At 49.0% G+C, this 26,552-nt stretch overlaps 1 protein-coding gene across 5 annotated transcripts in view; it reads right to left on the bottom strand.

Annotated features, from left to right (window-relative positions):
- LOC135570311 (broad substrate specificity ATP-binding cassette transporter ABCG2-like) overlaps positions 1–26,552 on the bottom strand; it is a 63,935-nt gene that overhangs the window by 11,908 nt on the left and 25,475 nt on the right. For 4 of the 5 annotated variants that reach the window (XM_065016438.1, XM_065016434.1, XM_065016435.1 and 1 more), the window contains 8 exons: positions 22,766–22,921; positions 22,430–22,587; positions 16,735–16,886; positions 12,945–13,043; positions 5,697–5,863; positions 1,672–1,823; positions 1,430–1,519; positions 506–630 (listed from right to left, as the gene is read on the bottom strand). In XM_065016438.1, the coding sequence (XP_064872510.1) occupies positions 506–630; positions 1,430–1,519; positions 1,672–1,823; positions 5,697–5,863; positions 12,945–13,043; positions 16,735–16,886; positions 22,430–22,587; positions 22,766–22,921 (1,099 nt within the window). The remainder of the gene's footprint in view (positions 1–505; positions 631–1,429; positions 1,520–1,671; positions 1,824–5,696; positions 5,864–12,944; positions 13,044–16,734; positions 16,887–22,429; positions 22,588–22,765; positions 22,922–26,552) is intronic. The other variant, XM_065016437.1, reaches the window with a different exon arrangement.

Consider the following 26,552-nt stretch of genomic DNA (forward strand, 5'->3'; position numbering starts at 1 on the left):
AGGTGATGGCTGTGTGTATGGTTCATACCCATCATATAGTAGGTGATGGCTGTGTGTATGGTTCATACCCATCATATAGTAGGTGATGGCTGTGTGTATGGTTCATACCCATCATATAGTAGGCGATGGCTGTGTGTATGGTTCATACCCATCATATAGTAGGTGATGGCTGTGTGTATGGTTCATACCCATCATATAGTAGGTGATGGCTGTGTGTGGTTCATACCCATCATATAGTAGGCGATGGCTGTGTGTATGGTTCATACCCATCATATAGTAGGTGATGGCTGTGTGTATGGTTCATACCCATCATATAGTAGGTGATGGCTGTGTGTGTGGTTCATACCCATCATATAGTAGGTGATGGCTGTGTGTATGGTTCATACCCATCATATAGTAGGTGATGGCTGTGTGTATGGTTCATACCCATCATATAGTAGGCGATGGCTGTGTGTATGGTTCATACCATCATATAGTAGGTGATGGCTGTGTGTATGGTTCATACCCATCATATAGTAGGCGATTGCTGAGAAGACGAGGATAGGGACAATGCGGTTGGGGATGAGGTCAGCGAATATCTTAGACAGGAAGTAGACGGACGTACGGTAGTACCCACTAGAGTTCTCATGGCTGAAACACACAGAGAGTCAGAACACAGAGAAAGAGAGAGAGAGAGTCAGAACACACACACAGAGAGAGAGAGAGAGAGAGAGAGAGAGAGAGAGAGAGTCAGAACACACACAGAGAGAGAGAGAGAGAGAGAGAGAGAGAGAGAGAGTCAGAACACACACAGAGAGTCAGAACACACAGAGAGAGTCAGAACACACAGAGAGAGTCAGAACACACACACACACAGAGAATCAGAATACACACAGAGAGTCAGAATACACACAGAGAGTCAGAATACACACAGAGAGTCAGAATACACACAGAGAGTCAGAATACACACACAAACACACAGAGAGAGCGAGACAAAACACACACAGAGTAAGAACACACAGAGTCAGAACACACACAGAGAGTCAGAACACACAGAGAGAGTCAGAACACACAAACACACAGAGAGTCAGAACACACACAGAGAGTCAGAACACACAGAGAGTCAGAACACACACAGAGAGTCAGAACAACCAGAGAGTCAGAACACACACAGAGAGAGTCAGAACACACACAGAGAGAGAGAGAGAGAGTCAGAACACACAGATCAATTCAGAACACACAGAGCAATTCAGAACACACAGAGAGTCAGAATACACACAGAGATAGTCAGAACACACACAGAGAGAGTCTGAACACACACAGAGAGTGAGAGAGAGTCAGAACACACACAGAGAGAGTCTGAACACACACAGAGAGAGTCTGAACACACACAGAGAGAGTCAGAACACACAGAGAGAGAGTCAGAACACATACAAACAGAAAGACTCACATGAACAGAGCTCTCTCATTGATGAAGAGTTCCACAGCTGAAAGATTCCCAAACACCATGTTGATGATGAGGAAAAAGAATGCTCCCATCCTGAGAGAGAGAGAATAAAGAATAGATACTGCTGCACTGTGAGACACACAGACAATACAGACAGGACAGACAGACAAGACAGACAGACAAGACGTACAGACAGACAGACAGACAGACAGGACAGATAGACAAGACAGAGACAGGACAGACACCTGTTCTGTAGGGCTTCAGGTAGAGTCAGGGGGATCTGGTAGTAAATGAGGCCGACCAGCAGAGCGAAGAAGATGTTGAGGGCCAGCTGAGCGTACGATGTCTGGGGGTTCCTGAGAGAGTTCACCACCATACGACCACCCACTATCCTCATCTAGAGAACACACACACACAGTATCCTCATCTAGAGAACACACACACAGTCACACAGTATCCTCATCTAGAGAACACACACAGTATCCTCATCTAGAGAACAGCCACACAGTATCCTCATCTAGAGAACACACACACACACACACACACACACACACAGTATCCTCATCTAGAGAACACACACACACAGTATCCTCATCTAGAGAACACACACACACACACACACACACACACACAGTATCCTCATCTAGAGAACACACACACACAGTATCCTCATCTAGAGAACACACACACACAGTATCCTCATCTAGAGAACACACACACACACACACACACACACACACAGTATCCTCATCTAGAGAACACACACACACAGTATCCTCATCTAGAGAACACACACACACAGTATCCTCATCTAGAGAACACACACACAGTATCCTCATCTAGAGAACACACACACACACACACACACACAGTATCCTCATCTAGAGAACACACACAGCCACACAGTATCCTCATCTAGAGAACACACACAGTATCCTCATCTAGAGAACACACACAGTATCCTCATCTAGAGAACACACACACACACAGTATCCTCATCTAGAGAACACACACACACACAGTATCCTCATCTAGAGAACACACACAGCCACACAGTATCCTCATCTAGAGAACACACACACACACACAGTATCCTCATCTAGAGAACACACACAGTATCCTCATCTAGAGAACAGCCACACAGTATCCTCATCTAGAGAACACACACAGTATCCTCATCTAGAGAACAGCCACACAGTATCCTCATCTAGAGAACACACACACACACACACAGTATCCTCATCTAGAGAACACACACACACAGTATCCTCATCTAGAGAACACACACACACAGTATCCTCATCTAGAGAACACACACACACACACACACACACACACACACACACACACACACACACACACACAGTCACACAGTATCCTCATCTAGAGAACACACACACACAGTATCCTCATCTAGAGAACAGCCACACAGTATCCTCATCTAGAGAACACACACAGCCACACAGTATCCTCATCTAGAGAACACACACACACACACAGTATCCTCATCTAGAGAACACACACACACACACAGTATCCTCATCTAGAGAACACACACACACACACAGTATCCTCATCTAGAGAACACACACACACACACAGTATCCTCATCTAGAGAACACACACACACACACAGTATCCTCATCTAGAGAACACACACACAGTCACACAGTATCCTCATCTAGAGAACACACACACAGTATCCTCATCTAGAGAACACACACACACAGTATCCTCATCTAGAGAACACACACACAGCCACACAGTATCCTCATCTAGAGAACACACACACAGCCACACAGTATCCTCATCTAGAGACACACACACACACACACACACACACACACACACACACACACACAGTCACACAGTATCCTCATCTAGAGAACACACACACACAGTATCCTCATCTAGAGAACACACACAGTCACACAGTATCCTCATCTAGAGAACACACACACACAGTATCCTCATCTAGAGAACACACACACACAGTATCCTCATCTAGAGAACACACACAGTCACACAGTATCCTCATCTAGAGAACACACACAGTATCCTCATCTAGAGAACACACACACACACACAGTATCCTCATCTAGAGAACACACACAGCCACACAGTATCCTCATCTAGAGAACACACACACACACACAGTATCCTCATCTAGAGAACACACACACAGCCACACAGTATCCTCATCTAGAGAACACACACACAGTCACACAGTATCCTCATCTAGAGAACACACACAGTATCCTCATCTAGAGAACACACACGCACAGTATCCTCATCTAGAGAACACACACACAGTATCCTCATCTAGAGAACACACACACACAGTATCCTCATCTAGAGAACACACACACAGTCACACAGTATCCTCATCTAGAGAACACACACACACAGTATCCTCATCTAGAGAACACACACACACACACAGTATCCTCATCTAGAGAACACACACACAGTCACACAGTATCCTCATCTAGAGAACACACACACAGTATCCTCATCTAGAGAACACACACACAGCCACACAGTATCCTCATCTAGAGAACACACACACAGTCACACAGTATCCTCATCTAGAGAACACACACACAGTATCCTCATCTAGAGAACACACACACAGCCACACAGTATCCTCATCTAGAGAACACACACACAGCCACACAGTATCCTCATCTAGAGAACACACACACAGTATCCTCATCTAGAGAACACACACGCACAGTATCCTCATCTAGAGAACACACACACAGCCACACAGTATCCTCATCTAGAGAACACACACACAGTCACACAGTATCCTCATCTAGAGAACACACACACACAGTATCCTCATCTAGAGAACACACACGCACAGTATCCTCATCTAGAGAACACACACGCACAGTATCCTCATCTAGAGAACACACACACAGCCACACAGTATCCTCATCTAGAGAACACACACACAGTATCCTCATCTAGAGAACACACACAGTATCCTCATCTAGAGAACACACACACACACAGTATCCTCATCTAGAGAACACACACAGCCACACAGTATCCTCATCTAGAGAACACACACACAGTATCCTCATCTAGAGAACACACACACAGCCACACATTATCCTCATCTAGAGAACACACACACACACAGTATCCTCATCTAGAGAACACACACACACAGTATCCTCATCTAGAGAACACACACACAGCCACACAGTATCCTCATCTAGAGAACACACACACAGTATCCTCATCTAGAGAACACACACAGTATCCTCATCTAGAGAACACACACAGCCACACAGTATCCTCATCTAGAGAACACACACACACACACAGTATCCTCATCTAGAGAACACACACACACACACAGTATCCTCATCTAGAGAACACACACACACACAGTATCCTCATCTAGAGAACACACACACACACACAGTATCCTCATCTAGAGAACACACACACAGTATCCTCATCTAGAGAACACACACAGTATCCTCATCTAGAGAACACACACAGCCACACAGTATCCTCATCTAGAGAACACACACACACACACAGTATCCTCATCTAGAGAACACACACAGCCACACAGTATCCTCATCTAGAGAACACATACAGCCACACAGTATCCTCATCTAGAGAACACACACACAGCCACACAGTATCCTCATCTAGAGAACACATACACACACAGTATCCTCATCTAGAGAACACACACACACACACAGTATCCTCATCTAGAGAACACACACAGCCACACAGTATCCTCATCTAGAGAACACACACACACACACAGTATCCTCATCTAGAGAACACACACAGTATCCTCATCTAGAGAACACACACAGCCACACAGTATCCTCATCTAGAGAACACACACACAGCCACACAGTATCCTCCTCTTCAACACATTATATAACAGAACCACACATCTAGATAACACTTTTCATACAGTGCCAGGTCACCCAAAGTTCATCATGAGTTTACAACTTAATGATGAACTCAGAGCACACAAACAAACACTCCATAATAACTCTCAACTCTAACAGTTCTAGAACGCTCAACTCTAACAGTTCTGGAACGCTCAACTCTAACAGTTCTGGAACGCTCAACTCTAACAGTTCTAGAACGCTCAACTCTAACAGTTCTAGAACGCTCAACTCTAACAGTTCTAGAACGCTCAACTCTAACAGTTCTGGAACACTCAGCTATACAGTTCTGGAACTCTCGCTGTGAGGGTTCAGACAGAGCTCAGTGATTAGCTGACCTGGTACCAGAAGGAGGTGACGTAGTCAGCCTTCTGTCCCTGACCTCCGACCCCTCCCTCCAGACCCTGGGTCAAATGGTCCAGCTCCTCCACCACCCTCTGGTACTGAGTTGACTGTCTGTAGCTCACTGCCAGAAGGTTGCTGTTGTCACAGTTCTCCTTATCATCTAGGGAGGAGAGGTTAGGGTCAGCAGAGGTTATGGTCTGTAGGGGTTAGGGTCAGCAGAGGTTAGGGTCTGTAGGGGTTAGGGTCTGTAGGGGTTAGGGTCTGTAGGGGTTAGGGTCAGCAGAGGTTAGGGTCTGTAGGGGTTAGGGTCTATAGAGGTTAGGGTCAGCAGAGGTTAGGGTCTGTAGGGGTTAGGGTCTATAGAGGTTAGGGTCAGCAGAGGTTAGGGTCTGTAGGGGTTAGGGTCAGCAGAGGTTAGGGTCTGTAGGGGTTAGGGTCTGTAGGGGTTAGGGTCTGTAGGGGTTAGGGTCTATAGAGGTTAGGGTCTGTAGGGGTTAGGGTCTGTAGGGGTTAGGGTCTGTAGGGGTTAGGGTCTATAGAGGTTAGGGTCAGCAGAGGTTAGGGTCTGTAGGGGTTAGGGTCTATAGAGGTTAGGGTCAGCAGAGGTTAGGGTCTGTAGGGGTTAGGGTCAGCAGAGGTTAGGGTCTGTAGGGGTTAGGGTCTGTAGGGGTTAGGGTCTGTAGGGGTTAGGGTTAGGGTCTATAGGGGTTAGGGTCTAGGGGTTAGGGTCTGTAGGGGTTAGGGTTTGTAGGGGTTAGGGTCTGTAGGGTCTGTAGGGGTTAGGGTCTGTAGGGGTTAGGGTCTGTAGGGGGGTTAGGGTCTGTAGGGGTTAGGGTCTGTAGGGGTTAGGGTCTGTAGGGGTTAGGGTCTGTAGGGTCTGTAGGGGTTAGGGTCTGTAGGGTTTAGGGTCTGTAGAGGTTAGGGTCTGTAGGGGTTAGGGTCTGTAGAGGTTAGGGTCTGTAGGAGTTAGGGTCTGTAGGGTCTGTAGGGGTTAGGGTCTATAGGGGGGTTAGGGTCTGTAGGGGTTAGGGTCTGTAGGGGTTAGGGTCTGTAGGGGTTAGGGTCTGTAGGGTCTGTAGGGGTTAGGGTCTGTAGGGGTTAGGGTCTGTAGGGGTTAGGGTCTGTAGGGGTTAGGGTCTGTAGGGGTTAGGGTCTGTAGGGGTTAGGGTCTATAGGGGTTAGGGTCTATAGGGGTTAGGGTCTATAGGGGTTAGGGTCTGTAGGGGTTAGGGTCTATAGGGGTTAGGGTCTGTAGGGGTTAGGGTCTGTAGGGGTTAGGGTATGTAGGGGTTAGGGTCTGTAGGGTCTGTAGGGGTTAGGGTCTGTAGGGGTTAGGGTCTGTAGGGTCTGTAGGGGTTAGGGTCTGTAGGGGTTAGGGTCTGTAGGGGTTAGGGTCTGTAGGGGTTAGGGTCTGTAGGGTCTGTAGGGTCTGTAGGGGTTAGGGTCTATAGGGGTTAGGGTCTGTAGGGGTTAGGGTCTGTAGGGGTTAGGGTCAGCAGAGGTTATGGTCTGTAGGGGTTAGGGTCAGCAGAGGTTAGGGTCTGTAGGGGTTAGGGTCTGTAGGGGTTAGGGTCTGTAGGGGTTAGGGTCAGCAGAGGTTAGGGTCTGTAGGGGTTAGGGTCTATAGAGGTTAGGGTCAGCAGAGGTTAGGGTCTGTAGGGGTTAGGGTCTATAGAGGTTAGGGTCAGCAGAGGTTAGGGTCTGTAGGGGTTAGGGTCAGCAGAGGTTAGGGTCTGTAGGGGTTAGGGTCTGTAGGGGTTAGGGTCTGTAGGGGTTAGGGTCTATAGAGGTTAGGGTCTGTAGGGGTTAGGGTCTGTAGGGGTTAGGGTCTGTAGGGGTTAGGGTCTGTAGGGGTTAGGGTCTATAGAGGTTAGGGTCAGCAGAGGTTAGGGTCTGTAGGGGTTAGGGTCTATAGGGTTAGGGTCAGCAGAGGTTAGGGTCTGTAGGGGTTAGGGTCAGCAGAGGTTAGGGTCTGTAGGGGTTAGGGTCTGTAGGGTTAGGGTCTGTAGGGGGGGTTAGGGTCTATAGGGTCTGTAGGGGTTAGGGTCTGTAGGGGTTAGGGTCTGTAGGGGTTAGGGTCTGTAGGGGTTAGGGTCTGTAGGGGTTAGGGTCTGTAGGGGGGTTAGGGTCTGTAGGGGTTAGGGTCTGTAGGGTCTGTAGGGGTTAGGGTCTGTAGGGTCTGTAGGGGTTAGGGTCTGTAGGGTTTAGGGTCTGTAGAGGTTAGGGTCTGTAGGGGTTAGGGTCTGTAGAGGTTAGGGTCTGTAGGAGTTAGGGTCTGTAGGGTCTGTAGGGGTTAGGGTCTATAGGGGTTAGGGTCTGTAGGGGTTAGGGTCTGTAGGGGTTAGGGTCTGTAGGGGTTAGGGTCTGTAGGGTCTGTAGGGGTTAGGGTCTGTAGGGGTTAGGGTCTGTAGGGGTTAGGGTCTGTAGGGGTTAGGGTCTGTAGGGGTTAGGGTCTGTAGGGGTTAGGGTCTATAGGGTTAGGGTCTATAGGGGTTAGGGTCTATAGGGGTTAGGGTCTGTAGGGGTTAGGGTCTGTAGGGTTAGGGTCTGTAGGGGTTAGGGTCTGTAGGGGTTAGGGTCTGTAGGGGGGTCTGTAGGGTCTGTAGGGGTTAGGGTCTGTAGGGGTTAGGGTCTGTAGGGTCTGTAGGGGTTAGGGTCTGTAGGGTTAGGGTCTGTAGGGGTTAGGGTCTGTAGGGGTTAGGGTCTGTAGGGTCTGTAGGGTCTGTAGGGGTTAGGGTCTATAGGGGTTAGGGTCTGTAGGGGTTAGGGTCTGTAGGGGTTAGGGTCTGTAGGGGTTAGGGTCTGTAGGGTCTGTAGAGGTTAGGGTCTGTAGGGTCTGTAGAGGTTAGGGGCTGTAGGGTCTGTAGAGGTTAGGGTCTGTAGGGGTTAGGGTCTGTAGGGGTTAGGGTCTGTAGAGGTTAGGGTCTGTAGGGGTTAGGGTCTGTAGGGGTTAGGGTCTGTAGGGGTTAGGGTCTGTAGGGGTTAGGGTCTGTAGAGGTTAGGGTCTGTAGAGGTTAGGGTCTGTAGGGGTTAGGGTCTGTAGGGGTTAGGGTCTGTAGGGGTTAGGGTCTGTAGGGGTTAGGGTCAGCAGAGGTTAGGGTCTGTAGGGTCTGTAGGGTTTAGGGTCTATAGGGGTTAGGGTCTATAGGGGTTAGGGTCTATAGGGGTTAGGGTCTATAGGGGTTAGGGTCTGTAGGGGTTAGGGTCTGTAGGGGTTAGGGTCTGTAGGGGTTAGGGTCTGTAGGGGTTAGGGTCTGTAGGGGTTAGGGTCTGTAGAGGTTAGGGTCTGTAGAGGTTAGGGTCTGTAGGGTCTGTAGGGGTTAGGGTCTGTAGGGTCTGTAGGGGTTAGGGTCTATAGGGGTTAGGGTCTGTAGGGGTTAGGGTCTGTAGGGGTTAGGGTCTGTAGGGTCTGTAGGGGTTAGGGTCTGTAGAGGTTAGGGTCTGTAGGGGTTAGGGTCTGTAGGGGTTAGGGTCTGTAGGGGTTAGGGTATGTAGGGGTTAGGGTCAGCAGAGGTTAGGGTCTGTAGGGGTTAGGGTCTGTAGGGTCTGTAGGGGTTAGGGTCTGTAGGGGTTAGGGTCTGTAGAGGTTAGGGTCTGTAGGGTCTGTAGGGGTTAGGGTCTGTAGGGGTTAGGGTCTGTAGGGTCTGTAGAGGTTAGGGTCTGTAGGGTCTGTAGAGGTTAGGGTCTGTAGGGTCTGTAGAGGTTAGGGTCTGTAGGGTCTGTAGAGGTTAGGGTCTATAGGGGTTAGGGTCTGTAGAGGTTAGGGTCTGTAGGGGTTAGGGTCTGTAGGGTCTGTAGGGGTTAGGGTCTGTAGGGGTTAGGGTCAGCAGAGGTTAGGGTCTGTAGGGGTTAGGGTCTGTAGGGGTTAGGGTCTATAGGGGTTAGGGTCTGTAGGGGTTAGGGTCTGTAGGGGTTAGGGTCTATTGGGTCTATAGGGGTTAGGGTCTATTGGGTCTATAGGGGTTAGGGTCTATTGGGTCTGTAGGGGTTAGGGTCTATTGGGTCTATAGGGGGTTAGGGTCTATTAGGGGTTGGGTCTGTAGGGGTTAGGGTCTATTGGGTCTGTAGGGGTTAGGGTCTATTGGGTCTATAGGGGTTAGGGTCTGTAGGGGTTAGGGTCTGTAGGGTCTGCAGGGTTAGGGTCTGTAGGGGTTAGGGTCTGTAGGGTCTGTAGGGGTTAGGGTCTGTAGGGGTTAGGGTCTGTAGGGGTTAGGGTCTGTAGGGGTTAGGGTCTGTAGGGGTTAGGGTCTGTAGGGGTTAGGGTCTGTAGGGTTAGGGTCTGTAGGGGTTAGGGTCTGTAGAGGTTAGGGTCTGTAGGGGTTAGGGTCTGTAGGGGTTAGGGTCTGTAGGGGTTAGGGTCAGCAGGGGTTAGGGTCTGTAGGGGTTAGGGTCAGCAGAGGTTAGGGTCTGTAGGGGTTAGGGTCATTAGAGGTTAGGGTCTGTAGGGGTTAGGGTCATTAGAGGTTAGGGTCTGTAGGGGTTAGGGTCAGTAGGGGTTAGGGTCTGTAGGGGTTAGGGTCTGTAGGGGTTAGGGTCAGCAGAGGTTAGGGTCTGTAGGGGTTAGGGTCTGTAGGGGTTAGGGTCTGTAGGGGTTAGGGTCTGTAGGGGTTAGGGTCTATAGAGGTTAGGGTCTGTAGGGGTTAGGGTCTGTAGGGGTTAGGGTCTGTAGAAGTTAGGGTCTGTAGGGTCTGTAGGGGTTAGGGTCTGTAGGGTCTGTAGGGGTTAGGGTCTATAGGGGTTAGGGTCTGTAGGGGTTAGGGTCTGTAGGGGTTAGGGTCTGTAGGGGTTAGGGTCTGTAGGGGTTAGGGTCTGTAGGGGTTAGGGTCTGTAGAGGTTAGGGTCTGTAGAGGTTAGGGTCTGTAGAGGTTAGGGTCTATAGGGGTTAGGGTCTGTAGGGGTTAGGGTCTGTAGGGGTTAGGGTCAGCAGGGGTTAGGGTCTGTAGGGGTTAGGGTCAGCAGAGGTTAGGGTCTGTAGGGGTTAGGGTCATTAGAGGTTAGGGTCTGTAGGGGTTAGGGTCATTAGAGGTTAGGGTCTGTAGGGGTTAGGGTCTTAGAGGTTAGGGTCTGTAGGGGTTAGGGTCTGTAGGGGTTAGGGTCAGCAGAGGTTAGGGTCTGTAGGGGTTAGGGTCTGTAGGGGTTAGGGTCTGTAGGGGTTAGGGTCTGTAGGGGTTAGGGTCTATAGGGGTTAGGGTCTATAGGGGTTAGGGTCTGTAGCAGAGGTTAGGGTCTGTAGGGGTTAGGGTCTGTAGGGTCTGTAGGGGTTAGGGTCTGTAGGGGTTAGGGTCTATAGGGTCTATAGGGGTTAGGGTCTGTAGGGGTTAGGGTCTGTAGGGGTTAGGGTCTGTAGGGGTTAGGGTCTGTAGGGTCTGTAGAGGTTAGGGTCTGTAGGGGTTAGGGTCTGTAGGGGTTAGGGTCTGTAGGGGTTAGGGTCTGTAGGGGTTAGGGTCTGTAGGGGTTAGGGTCTGTAGGGGTTAGGGTCTATAGGGGTTAGGGTCTGTAGGGGTTAGGGTCTGTAGAGGTTAGGGTCTGTAGGGTTAGGGTCTGTAGGGGTTAGGGTCTGTAGGGGTCTGTAGGGGTTAGGGTCTATAGGGGTTAGGGTCTGTAGGGGTTAGGGTCTGTAGGGGTTAGGTCTATAGGGGTTAGGGTCTGTAGGGGTTAGGGTCTGTAGGGGTTAGGGTCTGTAGGGTCTGTAGGGGTTAGGGTCTGTAGGGGGGTTAGGGTCAGCAGAGGTTAGGGGGGTCTGTAGGGGTTAGGGTCTGTAGGGGTTAGGGTCTGTAGGGGGGTTAGGGTCTGTAGGGGTTAGGGTCTATAGGGGTTAGGGTCTGTAGAGGTTAGGGTCTGTAGGGGTTAGGGTCTATTGGGTCTATAGGGGTTAGGGTCTATTGGGTCTGTAGGGGTTAGGGTCTATTGGGTCTATAGGGGTTAGGGTCTATTGGGTCTGTAGGGGTTAGGGTCTATTGGGTCTGTAGGGGTTAGGGTTATTGGGTCTATAGGGTTAGGGTCTGTAGGGGTTAGGGTCTGTAGGGTCTGTAGGGGTTAGGGTCTGTAGGGTCTGTAGGGGTTAGGGTCTGTAGGGGTTAGGGTCTGTAGGGGTTAGGGTCTGTAGGGGTTAGGGTCTATAGGGGTTAGGGTCTGTAGGGGTTAGGGTCTGTAGGGGTTAGGGTCTATAGGGGTTAGGGTCTGTAGGGGTTAGGGTCTGTAGGGGTTAGGGTCTGTAGGGGTTAGGGTCTGTAGAAGTTAGGGTCTGTAGGGTCTGTAGGGGTTAGGGTCTGTAGGGTCTGGGGTTAGGGTCTGTAGGGGTTAGGGTCTGTAGGGGTTAGGGTCTGTAGGGGTTAGGGTCTGTAGGGGTTAGGGTCTGTAGGGGTTAGGGTCTGTAGGGGTTAGGGTCTGTAGAGGTTAGGGTCTGTAGAGGTTAGGGTCTGTAGAGGTTAGGGTCTATAGGGGTTAGGGTCTGTAGGGGTTAGGGTCTGTAGGGGTTAGGGTCAGCAGGGGTTAGGGTCTGTAGGGGTTAGGGTCAGCAGAGGTTAGGGTCTGTAGGGGTTAGGGTCATTAGAGGTTAGGGTCTGTAGGGGTTAGGGTCATTAGAGGTTAGGGTCTGTAGGGGTTAGGGTCATTAGAGGTTAGGGTCTGTAGGGGTTAGGGTCTGTAGGGGTTAGGGTCAGCAGAGGTTAGGGTCTGTAGGGGTTAGGGTCTGTAGGGGTTAGGGTCTGTAGGGGTTAGGGTCTGTAGGGGTTAGGGTCTATAGAGGTTAGGGTCTATAGGGGTTAGGGTCAGCAGAGGTTTGGGTCTGTAGGGGTTAGGGTCTGTAGGGGGTTAGGGTCTGTAGGGGTTAGGGTCTATAGGGTCTATAGGGGTTAGGGTCTGTAGGGGTTAGGGTCTGTAGGGGTTAGGGTCTGTAGGGGTTAGGGTCTGTAGGGTCTGTAGAGGTTAGGGTCTGTAGGGTCTGTAGGGGTTAGGGTCTGTAGGGGTTAGGGTCTGTAGGGGTTAGGGTCTGTAGGGGTTAGGGTCTGTAGGGGTTAGGGTCTATAGGGGTTAGGGTCTGTAGGGGTTAGGGTCTGTAGGGTCTGTAGAGGTTAGGGTCTGTAGGGGTTAGGGGCTGTAGGGTCTGTAGGGGTTAGGGTCTGTAGGGTCTGTAGGGGTTAGGGTCTATAGGGGTTAGGGTCTGTAGGGGTTAGGGTCTGTAGGGGTTAGGGTCTATAGGGGTTAGGGTCTGTAGAGGTGTGTGTGTGGTGTGTGTGTACCATAGTTAAATGAAGTGATGTTTAGTGTAGACTGAGCCTCTCCGTTAGTGACGTCTAGGAAGAAGTCAGAGGGGTTGTTGAACGGCTCACAGTGATACCCTGCAACACAACAACAACAGCAGTGATACCCTGCAACACAACAACAACAACAACAGCAGTGATACCCTGCAACACAACAACAACAACAACAGCAGTGATACCCTGCAACACAACAACAACAACAACAGCAGTGATACCCTGCAACACAACAACAACAGCAGTGATACCCTGCAACACAACAACAACAACAACAGCAGTGATACCCTGCAACACAACAACAACAACAGCAGTGATACCCTGCAACACAACAACAACAACAGCAGTGATACCCTGCAACACAACAGCAGTGATACCCTGCAACAACAACAACAACAGCAGTGATACCCTGCAACACAACAGCAGTGATACCCTGCAACACAACAGCAGTGATACCCTGCAACAACAACAACAACAGCAGTGATACCCTGCAACACAACAACAGTGATACCCTGCAACACAACAGCAGTGATACCCTGCAACAACAACAACAGCAGTGATACCCTGCAACACAACAACAACAACAGTGATACCCTGCAACAACAACAACAACAGTGATACCCTACAACAACAACAACAACAACAGTGATACCCTGCAACAACAACAACAGTGATACCCTGCAACAACAACAACAACAGTGATACCCTGCAACAACAACAACAACAGTGATACCCTGCAACAACAACAGTGATACCCTGCAACAACAACAACAACAGCAGTGATACCCTGCAACAACAACAACAACAACAACAACAGCAGTGATACCCTGCAACACCAAAACAACAGCAGTGATACCCTGCAACACAACAACAACAGCAGTGATACCCTACAACAACAACAACAGTGATACCCTGCAACACAACAACAACAACAGTGATACCCTGCAATACCACAACAACAACAACAACAGCAGTGATACCCTGCAACACAACAACAGTGATACCCTGCAACACAACAGCAGTGATACCCTGCAACACAACAACAACAACAACAGCAGTGATACCCTGCAACACAACAACAGTGATACCCTGCAACACAACAGCAGTGATACCCTGCAACACAACAACAACAACAACAGCAGTGATACCCTGCAACACAACAACAACAACAACAGCAGTGATACCCTGCAACACAACAACAACAACAGCAGTGATACCCTGCAACACAACAACAACAACACAGTGATACCCTGCAACACAACAACAACAACACAGTGATACCCTGCAACAACAACAACAGTGATACCCTGCAACAACAACAACAACAGCAGTGATACCCTGCAACAACAACAACAACAACAACAACAGCAGTGATACCCTGCAACACCAAAACAACAGCAGTGATACCCTACAACAACAACAACAGTGATACCCTGCAACACAACAACAACAACAGTGATACCCTGCAATACCACAACAACAACAACAGCAGTGATACCCTGCAACACAACAACAGTGATACCCTGCAACACAACAACAACAACAGTGATACCCTGCAACAACAACAACAACAGTGATACCCTGCAACACAACAACAACAACAGTGATACCCTGCAACAACAACAACAACAGTGATACCCTGCAACACAACAACAACAGTGATACCCTGCAAACAACAACAACAACAACAGTGATACCCTGCAACAACAACAGCAGTGATACCCTGCAACACAACAACAACAACAACGATACCCTGCAACACAACAACAACAACAGTGATACCCTGCAACACAACAACAACAACAACAACAGTGATACCCTGCAACACAACAACAACAACAGTGATACCCTGCAATACAACAACAACAACAGTGATACCCTGCAACACAACAACAACAACAGTGATACCCTGCAACACAACAACAACAACAACAGTGATACCCTGCAACACAACAACAACAACAACAGTGATACCCTGCAACACAACAACAACAACAGTGATACCCTGCAACAACAACAACAACAGTGATACCCTGCAACACAACAACAACAACAGTGATACCCTGCAACAACAACAACAACAGTGATACCCTGCAACACAACAACAACAGTGATACCCTGCAACAACAACAACAACAACAGTGATACCCTGCAACAACAACAGCAGTGATACCCTGCAACACAACAACAACAACAACGATACCCTGCAACACAACAACAACAACAGTGATACCCTGCAACACAACAACAACAACAACAACAGTGATGCCCTGCAAACACAACAACAACAACAGTGATACCCTGCAATACAACAACAACAACAGTGATACCCTGCAACACAACAACAACAACAGTGATACCCTGCAACACAACAACAACAACAACAGTGATACCCTGCAACACAACAACAACAACAGCAGTGATACCCTACAACAACAACAACAGTGATACCCTGCAACACAACAACAACAACAGTGATACCCTGCAATACCACAACAACAACAACAACAGCAGTGATACCCTGCAACACAACAACAGTGATACCCTGCAACACAACAGCAGTGATACCCCTGCAACACAACAACAACAACAAACAGCAGTGATACCCTGCAACACAACAACAGTGATACCCTGCAACACAACAGCAGTGATACCCTGCAACACAACAACAACAACAACAGCAGTGATACCCTGCAACACAACAACAACAACAACAGCAGTGATACCCTGCAACACAACAACAACAACAGCAGTGATACCCTGCAACACAACAACAACAACACAGTGATACCCTGCAACACAACAACAACAACACAGTGATACCCTGCAACAACAACAACAGTGATACCCTGCAACAACAACAACAACAGCAGTGATACCCTGCAACAACAACAACAACAACAACAACAGCAGTGATACCCTGCAACACCAAAACAACAGCAGTGATACCCTACAACAACAACAACAGTGATACCCTGCAACACAACAACAACAACAGTGATACCCTGCAATACCACAACAACAACAACAGCAGTGATACCCTGCAACACAACAACAGTGATACCCTGCAACACAACAACAACAACAGTGATACCCTGCAACAACAACAACAACAGTGATACCCTGCAACACAACAACAACAACAGTGATACCCTGCAACAACAACAACAACAGTGATACCCTGCAACACAACAACAACAGTGATACCCTGCAACAACAACAACAACAACAGTGATACCCTGCAACAACAACAGCAGTGATACCCTGCAACACAACAACAACAACAACGATACCCTGCAACACAACAACAACAACAGTGATACCCTGCAACACAACAACAACAACAACAACAGTGATACCCTGCAACACAACAACAACAACAGTGATACCCTGCAATACAACAACAACAACAGTGATACCCTGCAACACAACAACAACAACAGTGATACCCTGCAACACAACAACAACAACAACAGTGATACCCTGCAACACAACAACAACAACAACAGTGATACCCTGCAACACAACAACAACAACAGTGATACCCTGCAACACAACAACAACAACAGTGATACCCTGCAACACAACAACAACAACAGTGATACCCTGCAACACAACAACAACACACACACAGTCTGAGATAGAACACTTCCACTTTTTTTATTATTAACTCAGGGCCAACTCTCCTCCCTCTCTCTCCTCCCTCAGTCCAAGTCAGTGAAGTAGCTCAGGGCCTTCCCAGCAGCTCCAGCGTACCTCCCCTCCCCTCCCTTACCCAAGTCAGTGAAGTAGCTCAGGGCCTTCCCGGCAGCTCCAGCGTACACCAACTCTCCTCGGTGCATCAGGGTCAGGTGGTCAAAGTGGCTGAAGATTGAGTAACGAGGCTGATGGATGGAGAACACGATAGTCTTACCGCTTCTAGACAGCCTGGGACACACATACACAGAGAGAGAGTCAGACACACAGAGAGAGAGTCAGACACACAGAGAGTCAGACACACAGAGAGAGAGAGAGTCAGACACACAGAGAGAGAGAGAGTCAGACACACAGAGAGAGAGAGAGTCAGACACACAGAGAGAGTCAGACACACGTGGGTGAGTTTGAGCGGTGCAAGCGTGTGTATGTCTGTCTGTCTGTACCTATGCAGTAGGTTGATGATGTGGTCTGTCTGTACCTATGCAGTAGGTTGATGATGTGGTCTGTCTGTATCTATGCAGTAGGTTGATGATGTGGCCTGTCTGTACCTATGCAGTAGGTTGATGATGTGGTCTGTCTGTATCTATGCAGTAGGTTGATGATGTGGCCTGTCTGTACCTATGCAGTAGGTTGACGATGTGGTCTGTCTGTACCTATGCAGTAGGTTGATGATGTGGTCTGTCTGTACAGTAGGTTGATGATGTGGTCTGTCTGTACCTATGCAGTAGGTTGATGTGGTCTGTCTGTACAGTAGGTTGATGATGTGGTCTGTCTGTACCTATGAAGTAGGTTGATGATGTGGTCTGTCTGTACCTATGAGGTAGGTTGATGATGTGGTCTGTCTGTCTGTACCTATGCAGTAGGTTGACGATGTGGTCTGTCTGTATGTCTGTACCTATGCAGTAGGTTGATGATGTGGTCTGTCTGTACAGTAGGTTGATGATGTGGTCTGTCTGTACCTATGCAGTAGGTTGATGTGGTCTGTCTGTACAGTAGGTTGATGATGTGGTCTGTCTGTACCTATGCAGTAGGTTGATGATGTGGTCTGTCTGTACCTATGAAGTAGGTTGATGATGTGGTCTGTCTGTACCTATGAGGTAGGTTGATGATGTGGTCTGTCTGCCTGTACCTATGCAGTAGGTTGACGATGTGGTCTGTCTGTATGTCTGTACCTATGCAGTAGGTTGATGATGTGGTCTGTCTGTACCTATGCAGTAGGTTGATGATGTGGTCTGTCTGTACCTATGCAGTAGGTTGATGATGTGGTCTGTCCGTCTGTACCTATGCAGTAGGTTGATGATGTGGTCTGTCTGTACCTATGCAGTAGGTTGATGATGTGGTCTGTCTGTATCTATGCAGTAGGTTGATGATGTGGTCTGTCTGTCTGTACCTATGCAGTAGGTTGATGATGTGGTCTGTCTGTACCTATGCAGTAGGTTGATGATGTGGTCTGTCTGTACCTATGCAGTAGGTTGATGATGTGGTCTGTCTGTACCTATGCAGTAGGTTGACGATGTGGTCTGTCTCTCTGTACCTATGCAGTAGGTTGACGATGTGGTCTGTCTGTACCTATGCAGTAGGTTGATGATGTGGTCTGTCTCTCTGTACCTATGCAGTAGGTTGACGATGTGGTCTGTCTGTACCTATGCAGTAGGTTGACGATGTGGTCTGTCTGTACCTATGCAGTAGGTTGATGATGTGGTATGTCTGTCTGTACAGTAGGTTGATGATGTGGTCTGTCTGTACCTATGCAGTAGGTTGACGATGTGGTCTGTCTGTACCTATGCAGTAGGTTGATGATGTGGTCTGCCTGTACCTATGCAGTAGGTTGATGATGTGGTCTGTCTGTATCTATGCAGTAGGTTGATGATGTGGTCTGTCTGTACAGTAGGTTGATGATGTGGTCTGTCTGTATCTATGCAGTAGGTTGATGATGTGGCCTGTCTGTACCTATGCAGTAGGTTGATGATGTGGCCTGTCTGTACCTATGCAGTAGGTTGACGATGTGGTCTGTCTGTACCTATGCAGTAGGTTGACGATGTGGTCTGTCTGTACCTATGCAGTAGGTTGATGATGTGGTCTGTCTGTACAGTAGGTTGATGATGTGGTCTGTCTGTACCTATGCAGTAGGTTGATGATGTGGTCTGTCTGTACAGTAGGTTGATGATGTGGTCTGTCTGTACCTATGCAGTAGGTTGATGATGTGGTCTGTCTGTACCTATGAAGTAGGTTGATGATGTGGTCTGTCTGTACCTATGAAGTAGGTTGATGATGTGGTCTGTCTGTACCTATGAGGTAGGTTGATGATGTGGTCTGTCTGTCTGTACCTATGCAGTAGGTTGACGATGTGGTCTGTCTGTATGTCTGGACCTATGCAGTAGGTTGATGATGTGGTCTGTCTGTACCTATGCAGTAGGTTGATGATGTGGTCTGTCTGTACCTATGCAGTAGGTTGATGATGTGGTCTGTCCGTCTGTACCTATGCAGTAGGTTGATGATGTGGTCTGTCTGTACCTATGCAGTAGGTTGATGATGTGGTCTGTCTGTATCTATGCAGTAGGTTGATGATGTGGTCTGTCTGTCTGTACCTATGCAGTAGGTTGATGATGTGGTCTGTCTGTACCTATGCAGTAGGTTGATGATGTGGTCTGTCTGTACCTATGCAGTAGGTTGATGATGTGGTCTGTCTGTACCTATGCAGTAGGTTGACGACGTGGTCTGTCTCTCTGTACCTATGCAGTAGGTTGACGATGTGGTCTGTCTGTACCTATGCAGTAGGTTGATGATGTGGTCTGTCTCTCTGTACCTATGCAGTAGGTTGACGATGTGGTCCGTCTGTACCTATGCAGTAGGTTGACGATGTGGTCTGTCTGTACCTATGCAGTAGGTTGATGATGTGGTATGTCTGTCTGTACAGTAGGTTGATGATGTGGTCTGTCTGTACCTATGCAGTAGGTTGACGATGTGGTCTGTCTGTACCTATGCAGTAGGTTGATGATGTGGTCTGTCTGTACCTATGCAGTAGGTTGATGATGTGGTCTGTCTGTACCTATGCAGTAGGTTGATGATGTGGTCTGTCTGTATCTATGCAGTAGGTTGACGATGTGGTCTGTCTGTATCTATGCAGTAGGTTGACGATGTGGTCTGTCTGTACCTATGCAGTAGGTTGACGATGTGGTCTGTCTGTCTGTATCTATGCAGTAGGTTGATGTGGTCCGTCTGTACCTATGCAGTAGGTTGATGATGTGGTCTGTCTGTACCTATGCAGTAGGTTGACGATGTGGTCTGTCTGTACAGTAGGTTGACGATGTGGTCTGTCTGTACCTATGCAGTAGGTTGACGATGTGGTCTGTCTGTACCTATGCAGTAGGTTGATGTGGTCTGTCTGTCTGTACCTATGCAGTAGGTTGATGTGGTCTGTCTGTACCTATGCAGTAGGTTGATGATGTGGTCTGTCTGTACCTATGCAGTAGGTTGATGATGTGGTCTGTCTGTACCTATGCAGTAGGTTGATGATGTGGTCTGTCTGTACCTATGCAGTAGGTTGATGATGTGGTCTGTCTGTACCTATGCAGTAGGTTGACGTGCTCTCACCACTGGTGTCCCCCAGGGCTCTGTTCTAGGCCCTCTCCTATTCTCGCTATACACCAAGTCACTTGGCTCTGTCATAACCTCACATGGTCTCTCCTATCATTGCTATGCAGACGACACACAATTAATCTTCTCCTTTCCCCATTCTGATGATCAGGTGGCGAATCGCATCTCTGCATGTCTGGCAGACATATCAGTGTGGATGACGGATCACCACCTCAAGCTGAACCTCGGCAAGACGGAGCTGCTCTTCCTCCCGGGGAAGGACTGCCCGTTCCATGATCTCGCCATCACGGTTGACAACTCCATTGTGTCCTCCTCCCAGAGCGCTAAGAACCTTGGCGTGATCCTGGACAACACCCTGTCGTTCTCAACTAACATCAAGGCGGTGGCCCGTTCCTGTAGGTTCATGCTCTACAACATCCGCAGAGTACGACCCTGCCTCACACAGGAAGCGGCGCAGGTCCTAATCCAGGCACTCGTCATCTCCCGTCTGGATTACTGCAACTCGCTGTTGGCTGGGCTCCCTGCCTGTGCCATTAAACCCCTACAACTCATCCAGAACGCCGCAGCCCGTCTGGTGTTTCAACCTTCCAAAGTTCTCTCACGTCACCCCGCTCCTCCGCTCTCTCCACTGGCTTCCAGTTGAAGCTCGCATCCGCTACAAGACCATGGTGCTTGCCACGGAGCTGTGAGGGGAACGGCACCTCAGTACCTCCAGGCTCTGATCAGGCCCTACACCCAAACAAGGGCACTGCGTTCATCCACCTCTGGCCTGCTCGCCTCCCTACCACTGAGGAAGTACAGTTTCCGCTCAGCCCAGTCAAAACTGTTCGCTGCTCTGGCCCCCCAATGGTGGAACAAACTCCCTCACGACGCCAGGACAGCGGAGTCAATCACCACCTTCCGGAGACACCTGAAACCCCACCTCTTTAAGGAATACCTAGGATAGGATAAAGTAATCCCTCTCACCCCCTTAAAAGATTTAGATGCACTACTGTTCCACTGGATGTCATAAGGTGAATGCACCAATTTGTAAGTCGCTCTGGATAAGAGCGTCTGCTAAATGACTTAAATGTAATGTAAATGTTATGTGGTCTGTCTGTACCTATGCAGTAGGTTGATGATGTGGTCTGTCTGTACCTATGCAGTAGGTTGATGATGTGGTCTGTCTGTACCTATGCAGTAGGTTGATGATGTGGTCTGTCTGTACCTATGCAGTAGGTTGATGATGTGGTCTGTCTGTACCTATGCAGTAGGTTGATGATGTGGTCTGTCTGTACCTATGCAGTAGGTTGATGATGTGGTCTGTCTGTACCTATGCAGTAGGTTGATGATGTGGTCTGTCTGTACCTATGCAGTAGGTTGATGATGTGGTCTGTCTGTACCTATGCAGTAGGTTGATGATGTGGTCTGTCTGTACCTATGCAGTAGGTTGACGATGTGGTCTGTCTGTACAGTAGGTTGACGATGTGGTCTGTCTGTACCTATGCAGTAGGTTGACGATGTGGTCTGTCTGTACCTATGCAGTAGGTTGATGATGTGGTCTGTCTGTACCTATGCAGTAGGTTGACGATGTGGTCTGTCTGTACAGTAGGTTGACGATGTGGTCTGTCTGTACCTATGCAGTAGGTTGACGATGTGGTCTGTCTGTACAGTAGGTTGATGATGTGGTCTGTCTGTACCTATGCAGTAGGTTGATGATGTGGTCTGTCTGTACCTATGCAGTAGGTTGATGATGTGGTCTGTCTGTACCTATGCAGTAGGTTGATGTGGTCTGTCTGTACCTATGCAGTAGGTTGACGTGGTCTGTCTGTACAGTAGGTTGATGATGTGGTCTGTCTGTACCTATGCAGTAGGTTGATGTGGTCTGTCTGTACCTATGCAGTAGGTTGATGATGTGGTCTGTCTGTACCTATGCAGTAGGTTGATGATGTGGTCCGTCTGTACCTATGCAGTAGGTTGATGATGTGGTCTGTCTGTACCTATGCAGTAGGTTGATGATGTGGTCTGTCTGTACCTATGCAGTAGGTTGATGATGTGGTCTGTCTGTATCTATGCAGTAGGTTGATGATGTGGTCTGTCTGTACAGTAGGTTGACGATGTGGTCTGTCTGTACCTATGCAGTAGGTTGATGATGTGGTCTGTCTGTACAGTAGGTTGATGATGTGGTCTGTCTGTACCTATGCAGTAGGTTGATGATGTGGTTAGCAGTGTTCGAGTCCAGACCAGTGGTGGGTTCATCCAGGAACAGAAGACGAGGAGAAGTAATGAGCTCCATACCGATGCTGCACCTCTTCCTCTCTCCCCCAGACACACCACGCAGGAACTCTGTTCCTATCTACACAGAGAGAGAGAGACAGAGAGAGACACAGAGAGAGAGAGACACACAGAAAGAGAGACAGAGAAAGAGAGTGAGTGTGTGTTTGGTGAGTAACTTTCTCCAGAACATGACCCTCCTAAAGCCTTTAGTTCAACAGGCTAACCAGACCAGACCTCTGCAGGTGTGTATAGCTGACCTTGGTGTGGGCACAGTCCTGTAGACCCAGATCCTCTATGATGCTGTCCACTCTCTGCTGTTTGTCAGCTGTAGAATAATGTCTACGGTCTAGTCTCAGGTTCACACTGAACAACAAGTTCTCTCTCACTGACAGGGTTCCCATCAATATATCATCCTAAGAGAGAGAGAGAGAGAGAGAGAGAGAGAGAGAGAGAGAGAGAGAGAGAGAGAGAGAGAGAGAGAGAGAGAGAGAGAGAGAGAGAGAGAGAGAGAGAGAGAGAGAGAGAGAGAGAGAGAGAGAGAGAGAGAGAGAGAGAGAGAGAGAGAGAGAGAGAGAGAGAGAGAGAGAGAGAGAGAGACTTTTGGTCTTTCTTTATTGAAACATTCTCAATTCATTTAAAACTCACCCCCCCACTCCTAAAATAAAAATATATCCTGTACAAATCACCATACACAAAAAAACCTCTCCTACAACCGTATATCCAAAACATCTTCCCCAGCAATACAGACAGCCCCCCCAACACACCATATCTCCTCAAACATCTCCACACATTTGATCATTTTATAGAACTCAAACTCAACCCTAAGGCGCGCAGAGACCATCCCATTAAACAGTAGTAAAGGGTCTGTTATCCCCCCACCTTTGACCCTGTTCCTCCTTGTTAGCCAAATAGCGAACTTTGCCTGAGCAAACAGAAAATTCAACAAAACACATTTTTCTTTCTCCTTACTCGAATACCTGTATCCCATTATAAACATCCCAACAGCAAAAAAACACCCCCAACCCACCCTCACACAGACATTCCAACAGAGACATTAATGGCATAAAACACATGAATTACAGTTTCTTTCATTTGACAGAAAGGACACCCCTGCCCAATTCCCGGATCAACCCGTGCCAACCAGCTGTTAGTGGCCAGGGCTCCATGAAGAACCCTCCACTGGAGGTCCCCTGACCTCTTTGGTACTGGGGGTTTGTAGAGCGCCCTCCATCTAAAACCCACCATACTCTCCGCCCCACATACCCCCTGCCACTGATGTGCCTTCACTCCTGTTAGGCTTCTAATGCTCCTAACACAGAGGTTGTAGAGGGCTTTACCTCCCACCCCCCCAAACTCCCCCAGGCTCGGAGTGTTAAAATCTAACAAGTCCTCCAGACCCCCTTGCCAGTCTCCAGTCTCTGCCGTCACCTGCAGTGGCGGGAACATTGGTGGCCCTCTCCCTTTGGCCTCTCAAACACCCCCTTACCGGCTCAGACAGTGCCTCCTGGACCTCCTCCAGGAATCTCTCCAGCAGCCTAAGAGACGTTATTCCTGTTTGTTGCGCCAAGACCTCCGGGGTTTTCCACCCCTCCTCTCCCAGCAGTCTCAAGTCACCCAGCCTTTGTAAACCCCCTGCCATCAGTTGCCTCTGCAGGTTGGCCGACTGAACCGATCTCAAAGGGATGGCTGGGTTGTGGAAGATAGGCTCCTCCCACACCCACTGCCCAGGCTCCACACCCCCTTCTCGTGTGGGTCTTAGCAGCTGCCAGGCCCTCAGCACCGCAGAGTAAAACTCTGAGAGACCTGGTGTACTCAGCCTCTCCAGCTTCATGAGGAACAGCTGCCGGTCCAACCCTAATCCGCCAGCTCTCCTCAGCAGCGCATGCTGGTTCCCTCCAGCCAACATCAGTGTGGTACAGCAGTCTCTGCACCGCCTTTAGTCGGAAAGCAGCCATCCTGCTCTCCAGTTCCACCAGGCCCTGTCCTCCTTCGTGGACGGTCATGTACAAAACTGCTGCCTTCAGCCAGTGATGTCCCGACCAAAAGAAGTCCACCAGCTTGCGTTGCAGGTCTGCAAGCAGACCGGCGGGGGTTGAGGACAGCCAGTTTATGCCACAAGGAAGATGCCACCAGGTTGTTGATTATCAGCACCCTCCCTCTATATGACACTTGGGACAGGAGCCACCTCCACCTGGCCAGTCTTGACACCACTGCCTGTGACAGCCCCTCCCAGTTCTTGCTGACCCACCTCTCCGAGCCCAGGTACACCCCCAACACTTTAAGCCCTTCACAACCCCACTGCAAACCCCTGGAAGCAGAGGAGGAGCCCTATCCCCCATGCCCCACATAACAGAGCTTTGCTCTTTCCCCAGTTTACCTTAGCTGATGAAGCTCCCTCGTACACCTTCAGACTGGTCTCTAGTTCCTGCATATCTTGCCCATCCCTGACCATCACAGAAACATCATCTGCATATGCTGAGACTGCTATTCCTGTCACCACATCCATGCCTGTCCAGCACACTCCCCGCAGTCTCCTGCGTAGCAGTCCTAAAAAAGGCTCAATGGCTAGTGTGTACAGCTGCCCAGATAGAGGGCATCCTTGTCTAATCCCCGTCTCACCCAGACAGGCCTACTGAGCCCCCTCCCACCTTAACCATACATGACGCCCAGCATACAACAGCTTCACACAGGTCACAAAACTCTTCCCAAACCCAAACACAGACATCACATTAAACAGATACTCATGATCCACTCTATCAAAAGCCTTCTCTTGATCTAAAGAGACCAGTCCAAAGTTCACATTAGAACCTCTCGACAAGTCCAACATGTCCCTAATCAAGAACAAGTTGTCCGTGATTGAGCGTCCCGGTACACAATATGTCTGGTCCTTGTGTATTATAGAGTCCAGATGGGACTTCAGTCTGTTAGAGAGGACCTTGGCAAAAATCTTGTAGTCCGCACAGAGTAATGCCACAGGCCTCCAGTTCTTAAGTTCACACAAGTCCCCTTTTTTGGGCAGGAGAGTCAGAGCCGCCCGACGGCAGCTCATCGGCAACTCTCCTACCCCGACGCATTCACGCAACACGCAAAAGAAATCCTGTCCAATTGTTCCCAGAATTTTTGTAAAATTCCACTGGAAGTCCATCGACCCCGGGTGCACGACCGGGGACATCTGGGTTACTGCCTCTGCCAGTTCATGTGACAACAGAGGAATGTCCATTTCATCCCTCTGTGCCCGAGAGCTTAGGAGTCCTTCGAACAAGACCTGAGCACACATAGGATCACACATTTCTGCCCTATACAATTCAGTATAAAACTCCACAGTCCCGCTCCCGCATCTCCCCCACCACAGAGGTCACCCGCCCATCAGACAGCCGTAGACAATGCATACCCTTGGCTTCACTGCTCTGTCTTTCCAAACCAAAGAAGAAGGAGCTGGGAGCATCCATCTCCTTGAGCATGGAGAACCTAGCTCTTACAAGTGCTCCCTTTGCTTTAACCTGGAAAAAACTGCCCAGGTCCCTACGTAGTCGGCTAAGTTAGCCTGGAGGCCTACATTGCCTTGCCCCACCATCTCTACCTCCATCTCACTAATACACCGCTCTAGTTCCCCCAATACTCTCCTAGCCTCTGAGGATGAGAGAGCTGTGTACTGTTGACAGAAAAGCCGAATTTGCACTTTCCCCACATCCCACCATTGACTCAGAGACTCATACTCCTCTCTTCGCTGCCCCCATCTTTCCCAAAAGTCTGGAAACCTGAGCAAAAAGTGGCATCTTGTAAGAGCTTTACATTGAACTTCCAATAAGATGCCTGCCGGGGCCCTGGTGAAATAGACAGCCGAGCCATGGTTATGTGGTGATCCGAAACCCCACTGGGAGAATGGTAGCACCCAGCAGCCTATTGCTCTGATTCCTGGACATGTAAAAACGATCAAGTCGAGCTGCACTCACCCTAGCCCCAAAAACCTTCACCCACGTATACTGTCTTGTGTTTGGATGTTTAGTTCTCCAAACATCCACTAGGTCAAACTGATTAAAGATG

Source organism: Oncorhynchus nerka, unplaced genomic scaffold (assembly GCF_034236695.1).
Source record: "Oncorhynchus nerka isolate Pitt River unplaced genomic scaffold, Oner_Uvic_2.0 unplaced_scaffold_988, whole genome shotgun sequence".
Taxonomy (NCBI): domain Eukaryota; kingdom Metazoa; phylum Chordata; class Actinopteri; order Salmoniformes; family Salmonidae; genus Oncorhynchus; species Oncorhynchus nerka.